Raw genomic sequence first — 19,579 nt, forward strand, 5'->3', positions numbered from 1 at the left:
TCTCACAGGACCACTGATCCTAACCTCTAGAAAACTGTTTTATTTTTCTTTTCTTTTTTTCTGAACACACTATGACAGTGATATCTGTTGTATTGATCTTTTTGGAAAAAATGTGCCATTAAGGAAAACATTTAATCTCCTAAATCCATAGCTGACCAATCAGCATGCATTAGCAGAATGCTAGGATTTGCTATGAGAAAAAAGGAATCATTTCAGACACATGACGAGTACTAGATTTGTGAAACTAATAAATAACACTACTGTGCAATCTTGATCCGTTGGGATTGTTAGGAAAGAGGTGCAGTGATTTATTGAAACATGCAAGCATATGTAGAACTACAGTATATAAGGCAAGAGCAGAGTTTGTGTAATTCCAACAAGCTTGAAAGTCAATATTTGGTATGACCTCCTTGATTCTTCAACACAGCCATAGCCAAGCTTTCTTGTGATTTATTTAGGTAGTCTTCAGGAACTGTTCTCCAGGCTTCTTGAAGGACTTTCGAAGCTCTTCTTTGGATGTTGGTTGCATTTGTTTTGTTCTCTGTCAAGATGATCCCACACTGCTTCAATAATGTTGAGGTCTGGTGACTCATAGTGTTCCATTGTGTGTTTTTCTTTAAAGATGTGCTTTTACTGCTTTGGCAGTGTTTCGGATCTTCATGCTGAAGAATACAAATCTGACAGTACTTTTTTTTCTTTCTTTCATGATTCAATCAGTTTTAACAAAATCCCCAACACCACTGGCTGAAAGGGAGCCCGAAACCATGACAGAGCCTCTACCGTATTATATAGACAGCTGTAGAGGCTGTATTATTCTGGTGTCTTTACCTTACAATGTAAAGCATCTTGAAGTGACTGCTGTTGTGGCATGACTGAAAATGAGTGAAAAAAAGGAAACAAAAAACAGTTAAAACACCCTTCAAAAGGCTGGATAACTATTGCTCAAGACCAAATTACCAGAGAGTCTTTTGAAATAAAACATGAAGAAATGAGGGATGGCTCGACACTGTTGGTACTCTATGCAGTGAGTACTACTGAGCACCCCAGCTGGCATTAACAGGAAGTGAACAGGCTCTGGTGGTATCAGTCTTCATACTTACACAAGCACCTGGAAAGCAAATAAGGGCAGTTGCCTAAAACAAATATTCCACAGTCTATTAAAAGTGTAGCTAGTAAAGTAATAAAAAAGAGGAGGCTGGTTTTGATTTGAAGTTTAATTTTAGTGACAAAAATCAAAAATAACAGTATTCAAAGTCTTCAACAACCCTGGATCTTTGTCGGCACGTTAAATCCTTTGCAGAGTGTTTTATCTGTGAGTGATATAATCTCTGGAGCTACAAAATTATTAGATTACCATTCTAAAAGTATATAAATAAAAAGCAAATGCAAATGGATGACTACAACTCTCATCCTAAAACATTTAGTCATTGTTCTATTGCAACGGGTAGAAAAGCAGAAGGACAGAACCGCCGTGATTGCACATTCTTTTAGGTTATCGCACAGCTGCACAGTGAGATGAATCTATTGGTGATCTTTGACAAGTTTAACCAGAGTGATCTGATAAATTGTACATTTGCGTTCTCAGTTTGGTTTTCATATCTAAATCAATTGTTGTAAACTACAGGTCTCTTAGTTTCTGTGAGAGAGCAAGAAAACAGGGGCACAGGTAAACAAAATGCATCCCTAAGCCAAAAAAAAAAAGAGAAAAAAAAGCAAAGCGATGCTCGCAGGCTCACACTCTTTTTCATCTAGTCATTCTCACTGATAAAGTGTCATAAATGATATGCTATACCTACATTCTACTCATTCAGATTGCTGGTGCTGCACAGTCATACCTAAGAGAGCGTAACAAATAAGGCAAAGCCAAAATTCTCCTCATTATGTTTTACTACTGCAGCTCTGGTCACTAACGGTCACGCCATCCTTCATCCTTTAGGCTTAACAAAAGCAAAACACTACTGTATGACAGTCTCTATTGCTTGCACCCCACACAAGTTGCACACAAGTTTATCAGTCCAGCGTGCATAATGTCTCTCGGTATCCCAGGAGTCCATCTGGTGGGACCAGAATTTGGTTTATCACGTGAGGGGATGTAGAACAGGTTTCTCGGGCATGGCAGTGTAACTGTGTAGGAGTCTTCGTTTCTATCCGTCCCCTCCTACAGTTAGTCCGTCTCCGACTCTATGGCAGTATTCAACACACGTCTGAATGTTATTAAAACAGTCGCGCCTGTTTTTTCAGTTCATTTCTCTTCCACAGAGCCAGCCGGTCAAACTCTTCCACGGTCATACCGAACACTTGGACAAACTCCTCTGGGGACAGGTGGCGCTGGAAAAACACATCATAGCAGAAATTAAGTCTCAAATTCTAGTCATGGTTTTGGGATTTCTTTGGCCGTTAACTTACTTCCAGTCTGGCTCTGTCTACATCTTTGGGCAGCCTGTTGCGCCCTCTGGTGGTGACGATGAGCGACTCATAGGGGTAAATCTGCAGGATAAAGGAAAGGACACACGCACACATTTCAGATACCCGGGTACAAAAGGAGTGGAATTTCATTATTTTAAAAAAGCCTTACTTTGTGTTCTGCTGGGAGAAAAGAGAGAGAGAAAATGAAATCAGTGCAATTGAAAAAAAGCATGTTAGATTAATTGCTTGGCTCTAATAAGGTGTTTTTAGGTCATATTAAATTACCTCTGCTTCCCCAGTTGACCTCGCTGCCACTGTCATATTGGTACTGGTAGCAATCTGCACTCTGAGGCTGAGGAACAGAGTAGGACAGTGAGATTAACAAGAGCAGCGAGCTTCGGGGAATTAACTAATAAAACAGCTTGAAAGCTGGTCGAAGGTAGTAATGAAAAGTGTAAGGGGCCAAAAGAGTTATTTGAATTAAGCCAAATAATATGTATGATAGAATATGTCACAGCTATTCATGCTTTGCCAGGTTCAGTGTGATCTCACCCGCTGGATGCCGTTGCGGCCATATCCCGGTAGTGAAGCTGACTTACAAACAAAATCTGAAGCAGTAAAAAGAAAACACATCAGCATGATATCAGTCTAGCCATGAGCTGCTTAAATGTTCAGTTGTTTTCATGCATTCTGGTGCCATAAGATGGCGCTCATGCCTAACCTAAAACAAAAAATATCTCCAGATGTGTGCAAATGATGCTGGTCGAAGAAGTATTAAAACTAGCAGGAAAAGATCAATAATAAACTGATGCCTTAAAAAAAACAGCTATTTAAATAAATCAGAGCCACATATTGAAACGCTCTGCAGATGAACTTACCGCTATCGGTGCTGTACTGTGACCGAGGAGCTGTAAAATAAACAGATGATACGATTACCTGTTACAAAAAACAACAATAATAAAACAATAAATGCTGCAGCACATGAGCCTAATCTAAATTCATGAAAAACCTCATCAGGGAAAATAAGTGTAGAGCTTTGACATCAATCTGTCTTTTATAGGCTTGACAAAAAGAGGAATTAAAGAAAAAAGGGGGGCAAGTTCCACATTCATCAAGCCCTGCGAGGAACACAAAACATCAAAGGGGCAATAAGGCCAGGGAACATGCAAGCATCTTTTAAAAAACGAGAAAAATAAGATGCACAAGTGTGCAAAAAACACACTACATGCTTCAACATCTAACTGCAACACCCAAGCTTGCACAGTTACAAGCCTTTGTTGCCTTTCAAACACCACCAGCGAGCCGAGTCCCATTCACTCCCATTTGAGAAGCGGCTTTAATGAGAGATCTTACCGCTCATAAATAAAACAGGATATGGGACACCAGCTGTGAGAGTGAGAGAATCACATAGATGCAGGGGTAGATGGAAGGGTAGATCCACCCATATGGAACAATTTTGGAGAGAGAAAGCAAAGGGAGCAGGAAAAAACCTGTCTGATAGAGATGAGGTGAGGCTGAATGTCAGAGGATAAAATAACCAGTAGCTTATACACTGTATGAGCAGCGAAGTGCGACTATTACAAAGAGAAACAAGTCGGCATGTGACTTTGTGACATCTGGAATTTCAGCACACCTGGTTGAGCACTCTGTTTCAGTTAGCTTGAAATTTTCTTAATCAGTGTGATCAGATATCCCTCCAACACTGACAGGCCACATCTGCCCCTGCTGCTGGCCTACCACAGCTGTTAAGCACACTCATCATCGTTCCATCTCAATACACCACCCAGCCTCCAGCAGCGGCCGTGACCCTCTGTGACCTGCATCCGCAAACCTCATCGCCCTCGCCCTCACAACGCCGGCGACATACTGAGGCTCATAAAAAAACCCTTGTGGCAACATATAGGGCTGTACAGAAAGACAGTCATAAACCTGCTGAAACAGAAGAAACCAGCAGACAAAAGAGGTGGATGTACTGGGGGTGTGGGGGTGGGTGGGATAGGTGGATCCTTACAGCCATTGATGGTGTTGTTGTACGCCGTGGTGCCATAGCTTGTTGTGTTCAGTGTTTCCTTGCTCCCGCTACGAGAATTCCTCGCGCTGCCCCAGGGGTCGTTGTCATAGGAACCAGATCTGGCTTTCATCTCCTCCTTTAGAATCATCCTCCCGATGCCACTCCCAATCTGCGAGGAAAGAGGGCGAGGAGAGAAGCAGAAGGTGGAGAGGAAACAATGAAGGACGCGTTGTAGAATTAAACGAAAGACAGAGAAAGAGAGCAAGAGAAGCAAATAAGGAGGACGGCACAGGCGCCGTGCGATTAAAAAAAGTGCATTTATTTATTTATGGGTGATTTTCTTTCTTTTCTTTTCTTTTTTCTTTGAGGTGGGGACTTACTTCAGTGTGACGTTGAAGAAAAGAGAGAAAATTATGAAGCTCTTACTCTTTGAAGACCGTGACTCCAAGTCTCTTCATCTCCTCCCGTGGAGAAGCGTCTTCTCGGCGCCCGATAGGCTGGGAGAGGAAAAGAGATGAAAGAGATTCCCTTTATGAATTTTGCACTTTCGCGGGGAGCACAGCAACAGTGCGAGTAAATGGATAAACATGACAATATGGCTACAAAATGAACCGCTCTCCCATGTGTGCCATCGGTACACTCTGAATAAGTGAAACAGCAGTGTTTCGTACCCCTGGGGGAGCTGCTGTAGGGGTAGTAGTCAGACTCTGACTGGCTGTATGGCTCTGGAGAGTAGGTAGACAGTCTGGAGGATCTGAGGATGTCCTCACTGGTCCTGCTTTTGGTGGCTGCATCCACGTGATTGTCTGTTTGAATTAAGAGAGAAAGAGGCAGAACCAAAAGAACTGGCCTGTTAGAGGAATAGTTTGCCTGTTCAGTTTATGGTCGGGAGCTAGATGGGAAATTATAAACCATTCTTATATCTGTTAGTTCAATATGATTCTGGAGTCACTAGAGCAGGGGTGGGAAATTAATTTTCCTAAAGGGCCACATGAGAAGTCGGGACTGCTGTGAAGAAATACATCAACAAGCTTATAAAGAGAAAATTAATAATGAGGAGAACTGAGTTCAGCTTATTGGTGCGACCCTCAAAAAACAGTCCCGGTTTCTCATGTGGCCCATTGGGAAAATTAATTGCCCACCTATGTTATTAGAGGGTCATCGCAGCTTAGCACAAAGGCTGGAAACTTCACTATGATGACAATCCTCTGGTTTTAGTAGAAACCAGATATAAACAGGATCTTGCAATACCAGAGTGGAGAAATTAAAATAAATGTGGATTATTTCTTGGCTTGCAGCAGCGTACTCCTGGTGTCTATAAACTACAGGAAAGATATGGTGCTTGGTTTCTGAATGAATTACCCAAACTAGATTGTTAATGAGCTTTAGGGCCTTGCGTTTTACAGACCCAGGCTAGCTGCTTCACCCTGCGTCTACTCTTTCTGTCAAGCTAAGCGAAGATGTTTCCTGGCTTCATATTGAACAGACAGATACTTAACAAGATTGGTATTGATCTTCTCATCTTGCTCTCAGTGTGAAAGGAAATTTCCCAACATGTCAAACTATTGCTTTAAGACGGCACGCACCAGCAGCGCACTAACAAAAACATCTTAATGAGCGTCACAAAGACGTACAGCGATGAAGCGCATTCACTCCACAGCTTCACACTTATGATATCCAACGCTCTTGTCAGAGAAGATCAATATTCCGGCCAACGGCGGGAAAATAGCCGGCATTAAAAAGGGAGTTCTGTTACGGCTCAGCCTGAGGCTCACATTCATTTCACGAATGGTGTGAGGCGGCGATATTGATGCCACTCTGCACTAAAGCATAGTCAACGGAAGTCAATGGGAGTGACATGCGGTGTAATGTCGCATAGATCGCTCTTCACTCTGTTAGCCATTAGCCATGCCAGATCCAATCCATGGCCCATTGAATTCCCATGTACACGATGCACGACACCAACACATATTCAGAGCAATATTGAACGCTCTTGATACTTCTGTCAGAGGAAGTATGGCTGCACAACACTGAATGCGAAATACAGTGACACACACGCATGAAGACAAATGAAATTCTGTATCTATTCACTGACGGTAACTGAAACAGTGAAAGGAGGGAGATACTTACAGAGGCAAGGTCACCGGGTAAAGTGGAGCAGAAGGTGGAGGGAAGTGAGTAAAAGTGATTGGATGCAATAAAAGAAAAAAAGAGGTGCAAAGATAAAGGGCAACATTATTGGAGCATCCAATGCGAGTGCTTTGCTACCCACACGGAAGGCATACATGTATATGACTGGGTGCTAACTGATTAGTACATAACTGGCATTTGGCGAACAAAGCAAATCTAAAGTACATGTATCTGCTGTGGCCTTGGGTTTACATGGGGTGTGTTTGGCGCTGACACAAGAGAACATGTTAATCAATGGCTATTCAGGAAGACATGAAGCACAGGGATCAATATCACTGATGTATGAGTTAAATGTCATTATTCAAACAAGGCGAGCTAACAAAGGCTGCCAATTACAGTACATGCTACTTTCTTAATCATGTGTAAAGGACTGCGCGAGGCAGCATCGTGACCAGTGATGTACTAATTTTTAGAACAGAGACACTGACGGGTGACGGGAGTCGACACGCTGCTCACTAACTAACCCCCACACACACACATACACGCACAGCACGGAAAAGCATGCGGGACAACAACAGAGATAAGACTGTCCTCAATCAAGAGGTCTTATGACTCTCAGCTGAAAAGGCCTTTAAAATGCAGTTTAATGAAAGAGACTCTGTTACTGATGCACACTACCCAGAAAGTTCAAGCGCATTTAATTGCTGGGCCTTGTGGAAAAAAAATCCCCCAAAAAACAGCATCTCGTGTTAACCACACCATCATGCTATCTGAACGTAATAAAGACTTTAAACAACAAGTCTATTTGTTTTCTAGAGCTGGAACACTTGTAACAAATGGTTTAAGCCCACATTAAAAAGAAAAAAAAGAAAAGGCAAGGCCGACAAATAAAAGAAGACTCCACAGCAAATCTAAAATTCTGTTACAAAACAGTTTTTCCAGTGCGCTTTGTTCCATTGTTCTGTTCTATTCTGGTGAACTGTGTTGTCCTCAGAGCCCTCTGTACTCAACACTTCTCACGCCTGAGCAACCTTCACTTCATTCATGGCCCGTTCCAGCACTATTTGCCAACAAGAACCTGTCGGGAGCTGCATATTCATATGCTTGTGGCATGCACACTAAAACATCGCTCTTTTATATTCACTCAGCGCCGCTAATGCGAGAAGTCTGACTGATCCCCTTCCTCAACTTTGGAACGAGCCGCGCAAGTCAAAACTCTATCCCTTTTGTGCTTTTTCTAGCACTTCTAATCGTTGCTGTTTTTGTTTGTGCAGGCTTCGGTTTCACTGAACAGCTGGAACATCGACACTACTCGAAGCTGAATGGCGAGAGGCCGGTAAACACATCTACATCGGGTTAAACAAAGCATGACTAAAACTGACAGAAGGACAGGCAGGCTAAGGCAGGACTAACTGCACTGTACCCGTTCTCTTATAGATGGGAGGCTTCCTGTAGATGTTGGGATCCCCTGTGGCTGAGGAGAGAAAGAGGAGATGAAGACGTGAAACATGGAGGAGTAAAGGAGGAGAGGATGCGAACTACTGCCAGGCGAGGTAGGAGGGATGATTGTAAAGAAAAGTAAATATGCAGTATGAGGGGAAGAATATGCCAGATTGATTATGTGTTGTATAAATATACAACTTTCACATTTTCACACACGCTCACTCCTGAGGAACTTAATATGACCTTTTTTAAAGGACTTCCTTCAGTGAATAATGGCTGATGAAATCTTCTCTGTGAAGTGAAAAAAGAAATAAATAAATCTGAGAGTAGTGTGAATGTGAGGAGATGAGGAGTCCTACCTGGTACATGAAAATGTTTAGGGGGCTGGTTTGTGGTGGGTGTGCTTGGTCGCCCGTCTTGGCTATAATAAGGTGAACTCCTGCCACTCTCAGAGCCTGCAGCCAGCCATGGCCCAATCACAGCGAAGGAAACACGAGCATGAAGGAAGGCATCAGCACATGCAGATGAAAGCCAAACAACTCAAAAGTGTGTTTAAAATTACAAGGTGACACTCAGTAACCTTTCTACTTGTGTAACAACAAAGGTTATTGACTTATCAGCAGCATAGAGGGCTGTTTAGAACTGTAATTAGTAATTACAGCCTCAATGCACATGTGTAAGAGTTAAATGAAATGATAGCCAAGGAGCAACTGCAGCAAAGGTGACAGTCAAGCAGCTACTGTGGCAGATATTTGTCACCAGTACAAATATATTAGGGGCTATTTGTCTTAACTGGTAATGACAGATGGAAATGACAAACACTTTGATCTCTAGTAAAAGGAATAGTTTGACATTTTGCTTTTGTGCAACTAGTTGGACGACACATTTGAGTTTATTCATTGTCTTTATGCTAACTATGTGGCTACAACTTCTACAGGAGCTTCTAATTAAAAGATTATTACTTAGTTGTTATGTGACTTAATGAAGTTTCCAGCAGCTGGTTTCCAAACTTTCTAAAATAGACATCTTACCAGGGTAGCCATAGTGCTGTGGAGAGCGAGGCATGATGGGTGACATGCCTTGGCGACTGTAAGTTGGTGAGTCGATGTAGCCGGGACTGGAGCACCGCCTTTGCTTTATATCTAGGCTGTTATAGTCCTAAAAGGGACAAACAAAGCAAGTCAGGTGAAAGACGAGCAAACAGACACACAGCTCACCGAAATGACAACAGCTCACTTGGGTGAACTTGTACTACATTCACTGCTACGTTCAGAGTGTTTACCTGAGAATAGGGAGAGAGAGTCCCAAGTGACTGCAGGGGAGACAGGAAAAGACAATTAAAGTTTCAAATTTTAACGAAATCAACTCATTCAGTTTCTTAGATAACCACTCTGAAGAAGAGGGGCTAAAGAAAAGAAAGTAAGAAAAAAGAAAATAGGGCTTCATGACTTTGTTTTCAGAATACAAATGTAGGAAACAAAAATGAGATTGTAGGACTAAAGTAAATAATTCTGAGAAAAATGTCAGGATGGAAAAAAAATTGTAAATTGTGATTTTTTTCTCAAGATGCTGAACTGAATCTGTGGCTGTAATCCTCTTCCATACCTCTTTCATAGATTTCAAAAGCTGACTGATTAAAACTTTATTGCTCAGTTTCCCAGACACGGAGTCTAGACTACTTTCAGTTTAATTTTTCTTTTCTGTTTTTTCAAAGACCAGGTTTAATCCATTGTCTGGGAAAGTGGCTATTTATCTTCTTTTTAGACTGCAAAATCCAAATGAGGGTTAGCATGCATTATTTCTTGGTTGAAGCTTGCAAGGTTTGCTGTTTAAAACCCAAACCGATCACCTGCAAGCTCTTTCTTCTTGAGAAGACCGATGTGAGAGTGGCATGAAATATAATCAAAATTTTAATCATGAAAACATAATTTCCTGTAAGTATGTTTACATTTAATTGCACATTTGCACTACAAATAACTGGCTGCTATGTAAAAAAAGGTCAAATGTTTTAAACAGTTCACTCATCCACAAAAGACAGTTTGATTGTTTTTCACCTTTAAAAGTACTTCTGTAAACATCACATCAGTCAAATACCAAACAAATATCAATAATTTCTGGGATTATTTTTCAAAAACAGAAAAAAAAATCGAAAACTAACAAAATATGCCCAATCAAACTGCACGACACCGACTTTTGATCTTCCTGAAAACAGACGAGTGACGAGTGCAACGCTGTGTTTGACCTGGAGTGTGTGGCTGCAGTACCTCCCCATAGCTGTAAGTGTCTAGTCTGTCATCAGAGATGTATCTGTGGTACGGCTGGTATGAGGAGGATATGAGGTCTGGCTGTTGGACCTCATATATGGCTTTGACCTTTGGCAGGGCAGCTAGGTCCTTATAATCTAGGATCTCATTCTCCACTCTGGCCTGGAGAGAGGACACACATACACCCACCAAAAGACAGCGCTACAGCAACAAGACCCGACATCAACCACATGGACAATGAATGAGAACTTCACCAGTGATAGCAAGCAGATCGTGAAACAGTGAGAGCCGTAGAGGGGGGGCAGAGAAAACTTGATGAGGAACACACAGGTACAAACGAACACGCTGCAGGAGCTGACAGCACTATAAGCTGTTGACCTTCAGGATATCAGCATATGTCAGAGAGAAAGCAGAGGAAGCACAGACAGCAGGAGAGAGAAAGAGAGGGAGGAAGCGTGGAGACAGTATGGATGACAAGCGTGCTTACACTGCATTTCCCCCTCATCCATCACCTTAAACAGAAAGGTCATTGATTATGAGAAGAGAGCAGGGCAGGGCAGGGCTGAGCAAGGAGCAGTGACTCCTGCTTGCATGCAGATAACCCCTGACATGCTAATACTGCAGTGATATACAGCAACAATTCAGACAGCCAAAAAGGCAGGACTTACAAGTGCAACTGCTAAGCACTAAACAAAAAATAAGGCCTGGCTGACACTCTGATGTGGTTTTCAGCATAAACACTGCTCAAAAAACTTAAAGGAACACTTTGACAACACATTAGATTGGAGGGGGAGATCATGCTGGATATCTAAACCAACATGGACTCTGTAATGTGTTAGAAACGAAAGGATGCCACATCGTTTAATGGAAATGACAATTATCAATCTACAGAGGTCCGAATTCAAAGACGCCCTGAGAATCAAAGTTAAAAAATGATGCAACAGGCTAGTCCATTTTGATTAAATTATATTCCAGTAAGTCAAAGGGGCACTTAGTAGTTTGTATGGTTTGTATGTTGGGGCAGGCTGCTAATAACATGACAGATGGTGCCTGGAGGATCTCCTTGCAGATCTGGAAGGCACCATCAGGGCATCACTGAGCTCCTGGACAGTCTTTAGATCAGACATTCACGCCAGTGCCATGCTGCAGGTCATTTTGCAGCTTTGAAAGTGCTCATCCTGTTCCTCCTTGCACAAACCAGCAGATATCAGCCCTCCTGATGGGTTAAGGACCTTCTGTGGCCCTGTCCAGCTTTCCTACAGTAACTCTGTCCTGGAACTCGTCCATGCTTTTGAGACTGTGCTGGGAGACACAGCAAACTTTCTGGTACATATTGAGATGCAACCACTGTAGGGTCCAGAAATCGCCTCATGCTACCCCTAGTGGCACTGACCATAACCAAATGCAAAACAGTGAGAAAGCAGATGACAGAAAAAAATATCATTGTCCCCCAGCTGTAAAACCATGCCTGTTTTGAGGGTTGCCACTCTAGTTGTTAATTTCATTAACACTAAAGCAGCTAAAACTGATTACCAACCCCCTCTGATATTTAACTGAGCAGATCAATATCACAGAGGTTTAACTGACTTGATGCTACACTGCAATTAACAAGTGTTCCTTTAATTTTTTTACTTAGTGTATAATGAGTAGAGTGTTTTTTGGTCATTGAATATTGAAAATGAGCATGAAATATCCAGTCAGGTTGAAGACAGCGACACATTGTTTCCACAATTTTGCCATTTGATTTGAAATAAAACTGAAGAGAGAGATTCAGTAAAGGACCGACAAAGCTTTGCAAAAGGAGCAAACCCATTGTTTTGGCAGTTCTTAAGTTCCAGACTTCAGGCGGTCCTTGCAGCCAAAACAGTTTTTTGTCATTAAAGCATTAAAATAATCAGTTTATAAAATGCTTATATGAATTTGAACTTTTGAACCGCCCCCTGAAAACATGGGAATGTGTATAACAATAAATGAAGCAATGCAGTTCAACCCCTTGAGACTAAACGACAGGAGTTCAGTCGCACCGCAGTTGTTTTATTTCAAATCTAATGGGATGTCTGGCACATCAGCAGTGACAACAGAGGTTAAGGACACAGACAAAGTGAACAGGCCAAGGGAGCGAGCAGCCTCTCTTATTTTGTGCTTGACTGTTCAAGCCTAAGCATAGTGCTCGTGATTCTAGTGTAGCAAAGGTGCTTCAAGGGTAGGCTCGGTGGCAGTGTGGCAGCCAAAAGTGACTAAAAGCTGCAGAGTCACAGGTTACTTACACATATAACTCTACTAGGAGAGCCTATTGAGGAGCCCGGGGGAGAGATGGAGGCCTCGGACAGGCGTCTGTGCTGTGGGTTAGAATCAGACAAAGAGGGAGTTAATTCACATAGTGAGGAAGTTTCACTCTATATCTGTGGGCTTCTCTCTGTACCACTGTCAAATGCTCTTAGGACTGTTTCAACTAGTGCTCCGTAAACACAAAGACTGAATTGAAAGTCCAACTCACCCTGAGTCTCCTCTCTGCTCTCGCCGCTTGCTTGCATAACGGGTGCCACACCTCGCATCCTGAGGAGCAAGAGAAAGAGGGCAGTCACACAGTTGCTGGGTGTTCCCCGCATGCCGTGCGTTTTCTAAAATTGGTGAGCACAATCTAAAACATGCATATGTGTGACTACTCGACCTGTCAGGTACATTTCCTCGCCCTCTTTGAACATCATGTTGCAGCGGGCGCACCGAGCGCAGGTTGGATGGTAGTGTTTCCCTCCTGCCTGTGTGATGAGGAGAGGACGTGGCTGAACGTAAATCATCGCCACAAGGATTTTCACAGATTGAGGGCTAATCTAAAAATCGCACCCCGCCTAGCAGAGCAGGTCACTGTTTCCATATGTTTTTTATGCGCTTTATTTGGCCACCGGTAGCCTGAGAAAGTATTAGGAGACCAGTGGATTGCCTGAAGCTGTTTCATCAGCATGCTAGAAACCACCCATTCTCTCCCTATGACATAATTAGAGCAAAGATCCCCGTAGGTCAGTCACATGAGGAAGCATGTGTATGCATGTGTATGTACAATACAGAATCATGTAAGTGAAGGACATGTGAGTGTGAAATATGCCCTTGAACATGCAAGGTGCCTCGAGGGGATAAATCCAAGCACACGGCGCAGCTGAAATGGACACAGAAAAGTGATCACACTCCTGATGTTTCTCACATGCAACCCTGCGGGGCTGATGGCCGAGGCGTGGCCCCATCCCATCACCTCTGCCTTCCCTAAACGCACCATTCGAGAATTTCTATTTATAGAGGCACTGCAGACGAGGAGACCTGAACTGTGTCAGCTGAACTCCCACGGCATGCAAGTTAAAGTGGGTGTGTTTGTGTGCACGGTGAGGTACTTTATATCATTTCAAGCTGCACTGAATCTTCCTGGTGTTCATAAATCGCACGTTTTTACTGGATTTCCAAGAAATCGGTTGCACCTGATGAGCGAGCTCCCTCCAAGAACTCCCACTGTGCAGCAAGACGCTCAGCTGTTTCCGAGACACATCTTAACCGCGCTCCCTATCTGCTCAGGTTACTACGAAAGGGGGAGGATGCAGCACTTCTGTCTGTTTTCCAAGCAGTGGAGCGTTTACTATCGGTGGCCAAACGGTATCAGTTAAACAAATGCTGTTACCATCTCAAATGAGGAACCTCTGTGGTGGCACTAACAGGCTGCTAAATTTATTGCCAAACTGAGACATTAAGTGAAACATAAGAAAGACGGTTTTATGATCCTCCACCCTCCACTTTCCCCCTTTATGTCTCCCCTCCTCCATCTTCTATATAACTACTCATTAAACTAACAACCTTTGGCTGTGTTAAGTTAAAAGGAAGCGCTGCGCTGTGGGGAAAAAAAAAGTCTAATTATCGACACAGATGCAGAGAGATTAATCCGAGTGTTTGACGTCGGACAGCATAAATGAAAACAATACTTTTAAACAGACGTCTGTGCGACTTATTGGTATCTGCCAATGTGCCAATAATCAGCTCCTAAGTTTTTCTTATCCTTAATGAACTGCATTTTGCATATGTAGGGCTACAAACCTCTGCATGAGACTTCCCCTGAGTCAGTCTCGATGCACGCTGCATCTTAAAGAAGTGCATCATTATGTGATCAGAAACTGACAGAAGACCGAATGCAAGCGAGCGCAGATACACATGTTCAGAGAACAAACGACACAGATGCAGTGGGAAAAGAAAGTGAGAGAGAGACTTGCAGCATGAAGGCTGACATGTCCCCATGTCTATAAATAGCCTAGAGAGGCTGACAGTCAGGAACAAAGCACTTTACACCAGCTATTCTGACAGGCGAAGGAGCAAAGGGACAACAAGACCCTGTATGTGCATTTGTGTGTTTGTGTGTGCGTCTGACAAAGTTTTACTACATCTGCTCCCTTTCCTCAAGTCCCCTCAGACGCAAGACGCCCACCAGAGACTCTTCCAAAACATTTAATTAGCATCTGCACTTTATCACTTTCATTATTTCCAGCCCTGCTCTCCTCATTACTCTCCCTTCACTTCTTTCTTAAGCCCAACTCCTAACTCTTTGCTGTAGATCCTTTGCTGCTGACTCCTTCTGCAATCTCTTAAAAACTGCTTCACTCTGTGCTTTTTTAATCCCGCTTTCTGTGTCTCCCTCTGACATCACCCTTCACTTTTTAGCCTCTGATCTTTTTTTTTAACTCCCTTTTTGTCTCCCTTCTTTTCAAAAAGTTGTGCCTCAGTCTAGTTTTTTTTTAACCTCCTCAGAGTGGAGGGTGGTTTGTGTTCTCTTTGACCTCAAGTAGAAACAGTCAATCTGCTCGGATGTTCTGTCGGGCGCGCTCGACGTGGTGCAGCTCAATTGGTTTCGGTTTAGTAAAGCTTCACAAAATGTTTTATCACCCCCTCAATCTTAAGTCGGTCACTCCCTGAAGCACAGCTGGGCTTAAACTCCGCAGAGGACGTGCAACGCGGCCGTTCAATTACGATAACGCTGATTACGCTCCAATTTGGATTTCTGTGCTGCTGCTGCGGTGGGATCATCTAATGTTGACATCTGGTTCCGTTCTCACCTCCAAAACCCTTCCACTGATGTATCTGCTGCAGGTCTCACATTTCACCCCATACTGGGCGTGGTAATCTGCCTCACAGTATGGCACTCCATCCCTGCAACATAGAACATATAAAAGAAACTTGCTTGTAGAGTGTCAACGACACAATTTGCCTTGTCTTGGGGAAACGGCAGATAAAGAAGGACAGAGCAGTTGTTGGGCATTTTGTTTCTCTCTGTTTTCCTTCCCTTTACACACTCACTTGCTGATGTACTCTCCAGTGAGGACCATATTGCACGTCCGACATCTGAAGCAGCTGACGTGCCACTGTTTGTCAAGTGCCAGGAGAGACTGACCCTGCTTGATCTCGGCTCCACATCCAGCGCAGTCTGGAGAAAAAAAAGAAAAGGGAAAGGGAGGGAAAGAAAGAGGGACGCAGAGAGATAAGATGTTAAAATGTTGTGGAGTGGTAGAAATTGTAAGAGACAGAGAAAGGCAAAATGAGCCCAAGGACTAAGTGTACATCTTTAAGCACTTTCTGAGCTACTAAGTGCAGTTTTCATCACTGCCACCACCTTAAATAAAACCTACTGTGCTTTTTACACTCCCCTAAGAGGTCCAGGGGATGTGGGAAAGTAACAAAAAGTGTCCGGGTTAAAAAAAAAAAAGGAGACAGGGAGGCAAAATTGTTAAATTAAAAGTTTTTATTAAAATTTCTATCACTAGTTAAACTAAGAGATACGGGCAAGCCGATAAGTAAGGAATGCAACAAAAAGCAGGAGTTCATCACTAAACTGAAAAGTTCATGTAAATCAAAAAAGGGTAAATCAGCAAAGCACACACTCGTCTCCACAGACCACCACACACAGCTCACTAGCTGCACAACCAGCAAGGTTCTCTGATACCAAAGTTCACCTTTCTCTGGCCTGAAGTACATTAGCTTAATTGCTGATTATACAAGCATCGTTTTTGCCCTCAGAAAGATGCTTCAGCAGGTGTTACTGACCAATAGGAGCGTCGGGAGGCTTAAAAAAGGGTCAGCCCTCTGTTTGTTTGTACTAGATGGAGGCTTGGTTTTAGCTTAACCTTTTTGACCCACTCTGTTACACAAGAGAGTAAGTCACTCTAGGGACCACTCCAGTCTGCTTCGTCAGCCAAGACAAATTGTGTTTTGTAGTGAAAAACTGCAGTGTACAGTGCAGGCTGGGTTTCTGGCGTCCAAATCAATCTTAAAAAGTGATTTAGTGGTGATTGTGCTGAGTGTAAAAGGGCTGGGATTTTAGTCCCAGACCGTTCTTCTACTGAGTCATTATACACTTCTGATTTCAGCCACTGGATGAAATAGGTATTAGATCATCTAAAATTACGTACCAATGTTTGTGATAAAGAGCAGCCGGCTATGGACGCATAAAAATGTACAATAAAGAATGCAGGAATGTTGCTGCTCACCACGGCTTTATCTGTGATGTCAAAGCAGTTTTTTAAATGGTAAATGGTATGGTTCTTCTTCACACAACTTGCCTTATTTAGCCATGCGCACCTGGCTCAGACCTTAAAATACATTCAGTTTTAATTTCATTTTTTATATATATAATTTGTTTTTTGCTGAACGTGTGTGAATACACACTTCTCAAAGTGCAGAAATAGCCCCAAAAAAACTTTTTAAAAAGTAACTGCTTATGACCCAAAACATATAGCCTCATCAATCATGTAAGGTGGTGTGTTTGTTATTGTGTGGGTAGTGTGAAAAGAAAATGAAAGGAGTAGGCGAGGAGGCTGATACGCAACAAAGGTGCCCAACAAAACTGGGGAAGTTGGATTCATGTCATACACACTAAGCTCTTACCCCACTGTAATATATCACGTTAAAATCTTGAATGAAATGAATTCGAATCCGCGGTTAATTACAGCACTGTGTAAAAAATCTTATGTCGCCCCTCATTTCTTTATATTTTGCTTCCACTGGTGTATGCATGTCCAGGTTGTACCCCGCCTCTCGCCCTATGACAGCTGGGATAGGCTCCAGCGCCCCCCGCGACCCTGAAAAGGATAAGCGGAAGCGAATGGATGGATGGATAGATGGATGGATGGTGTATGCATGAGAAAACTTTAATAATTACTTAGCTCTGTTTTTTTTCTTTTTTTCCCTCTAAGAATTCTGCAAACTAAGCGTTTATTTACCTTCTTAAATATCCCGATCGTTATGCAAAATGAGGCAGTGCATTAGTGCGTGTGCCCTATTCCGTCCACACACACTGCATCCTCATAAGACAGAGTGATGAACATGTACCTGGGGAGCTGTTCGATTTTTATTCTGCTGAATGGAGCAATTTGGGGAGGACTGTTGTTCACTGCCTATACGCCATCTGTTGTTACTGCACAGCCACTGAGCAGCAGACTGCTGTCTGTATGCTATGCTTAACAAATGATTCACTATCAGTCACTATCCTGCTGCTGTATCATAGTAATTTGTCATTTTAAATAACGAGAAGGAGAAAAATAACTTTACTAATAATCCCTCTGGGAAATTCCTGCATAACAGTTGTGGAGGATTTGCAGAAGGAGGAATTACGCATATCTGAATGAACTGAGGAAGGAGGAGCTCTCTGTGACCTTCGCTGAAATATTCTGTCATTATTAGGACTTTTTCTGAGTGGGCTACTCTTGCCAGCAGGATGACTGTGCAGACTGTGGGAGACTTCCAAGACAGAGCTTAAACACCAACTCCTCTCTGCTACTGCATGTAGATCATCCAGCTCTGGTACCAGGAATAAACCAACCATCTTAAAAAAAAACTTTAGTCTCTACTTCCTGTCATTCATCCTCAGATTTTATCATAGACTGTAAAATAAGATGGATGCAGGTGACATCACCTGTAGGCTTCGAAAGTTCTGTTATGAAGCATCTAGATGAGCGTTAAATTAACACCTTTGCCAGCTTGGTCTAACTGCTTGCTCAAACCATGACAAACCATTAGCCATTAGTGGTTTCCTACCACAGATAATCCTAAATTTTAAAACACAGTATGACTGAGATTAAAAAACAGACCACATTTTTTATTCAATCTGACTCGAAATGAGTGACTGACTCAGCAAGAGCTTGTTCACAAGACACAGTTCGTTAGGACTGGAAGTCTTTTTGTAGTTATAGCTATCGCCATCTGGTGCCCTTCAGATAGAATGTGAGATTAAAGCACTTTGACATTAACTTAATGAGTCTTTAAAACAGTCACAAACCCAACATCACTAAGGCTAGATTCATTTTTTATATGCAGTCAAAGATCTAGTAACACACATGGTAGCAGGCTCATGATTCCTGTTAATAAACAACTGTGAGCATGCAGTGAACAAAACCACTAAACCCTGTATGTTGGAAATTGGCAGGTGGATTATGTGTCTGTTTGTGTTGCATAATTCTCAGCTGGCAGATCAACGCGGCAGGTCACTCCGCTGATTTGACAGACACACGATTAGCTAAATGAGCAAAGTAGGCTTCGTGGACATGTCGCATTAGCTTTAGCGCACCGTAGCGCCTGGTGGCCCTAAACAGAACGGACAGAGCGGGGTGGGCGCTGGACTTACGGCTGGGCCCGTGGATCTTGATCGGTTCATTTGACTTGACAAGTGTGTGGGAGCACTGCTGGCACACGCAGTCCTTTCCACTGAACGTCACCCTGTCTCCGATTGGAAAGGGTTTACTGAGGAGGCAAAAAAAAAGACAGACAAGAGAATTAGAAAGCGGAGCACAATGGGCATTAAAACGCCTGCAGTAATTCTGTGTTTACATCCAAGTCTACTGTATTCATTGAAATAACAAATGGGTGCTGGCAGAGACATGATTCTGTGACAGACAGGCCATAATCCTGCTGACACAAGCTGAATGCGGTCCGACATCCTCTATGAAACTGAAAATACATTTTCATTGCACAACAGTTTGCAAATGAAAATACATTTGCAAACTGTTGTGATGATGAGTTAATAGGATGCTGATTGTTACAGGAGCACCTGGCTGCTCTGTGATTAAAGAGGCGATAATGCGACAGGCTTCTGAAAGGAAAACTGGCTCTCTCAGTGAGAATAAAAACTTATTAGGGAGACTTTGTGGAGCGCATACTAATTTTAATTGCCTATTGCTCTCTCAGTCTAGCCATCCAGCTTGCCCTCCCTACACTGACGCCACCAGGTCACCATTTTCAAGGCTTCAAAGAAAGAAAGAAGAGCAAAAACATGTGCCTGCTGACAGGCGGAGAATATGACAACCAG

The 19,579-nt window shown here is 42.8% G+C and overlaps 1 protein-coding gene across 8 annotated transcripts in view; it reads right to left on the reverse strand.

The window, feature by feature from the left end:
* Positions 1 to 1,199: 1,199 nt before the first annotated feature.
* The window catches only part of ablim3 (actin binding LIM protein family, member 3), a 45,774-nt gene continuing 27,394 nt past the window's right edge, over positions 1,200 to 19,579 (reverse strand). For 2 of the 8 annotated variants that reach the window (XR_014894200.1, XR_014894197.1), the window contains exons 4-21: positions 18,899 to 19,014; positions 15,580 to 15,706; positions 15,339 to 15,432; positions 12,926 to 13,013; positions 12,752 to 12,810; positions 12,522 to 12,593; positions 10,255 to 10,416; positions 9,273 to 9,302; positions 9,022 to 9,148; positions 8,350 to 8,445; positions 7,971 to 8,021; positions 5,089 to 5,223; positions 4,844 to 4,914; positions 4,418 to 4,586; positions 3,285 to 3,314; positions 2,959 to 3,014; positions 2,407 to 2,758; positions 2,262 to 2,328 (exon numbers count right to left, since the gene is read on the reverse strand). Coding sequence is in view for 2 of the 8 variants with exons in the window: in XM_085289933.1 (XP_085146059.1) it covers positions 2,215 to 2,328; positions 2,407 to 2,487; positions 2,576 to 2,586; positions 2,692 to 2,758; positions 2,959 to 3,014; positions 3,285 to 3,314; positions 4,418 to 4,586; positions 4,844 to 4,914; positions 5,089 to 5,223; positions 7,971 to 8,021; positions 8,350 to 8,445; positions 9,022 to 9,148; positions 9,273 to 9,302; positions 10,255 to 10,416; positions 12,522 to 12,593; positions 12,752 to 12,810; positions 12,926 to 13,013; positions 15,339 to 15,432; positions 15,580 to 15,706; positions 18,899 to 19,014 (1,756 nt within the window). In the remaining 6 variants the exon portion in view is untranslated. Of the gene's footprint in view, positions 2,329 to 2,406; positions 2,759 to 2,958; positions 3,015 to 3,284; positions 3,315 to 4,417; positions 4,587 to 4,843; positions 4,915 to 5,088; positions 5,224 to 7,970; positions 8,022 to 8,349; positions 8,446 to 9,021; positions 9,149 to 9,272; positions 9,303 to 10,254; positions 10,417 to 12,521; positions 12,594 to 12,751; positions 12,811 to 12,925; positions 13,014 to 15,338; positions 15,433 to 15,579; positions 15,707 to 18,898; positions 19,015 to 19,579 lie in introns of all 8 variants that reach the window. The other 6 variants (XM_085289941.1, XM_085289933.1, XR_014894198.1 and 3 more) reach the window with 6 other exon arrangements.

This window comes from Mchenga conophoros, linkage group LG2 (assembly GCF_057382185.1).
Source record: "Mchenga conophoros isolate Kocher_MC1m ecotype Shallow Benthic linkage group LG2, M_conophoros_male_GT1.1, whole genome shotgun sequence".
NCBI lineage: Eukaryota > Metazoa > Chordata > Actinopteri > Cichliformes > Cichlidae > Mchenga > Mchenga conophoros.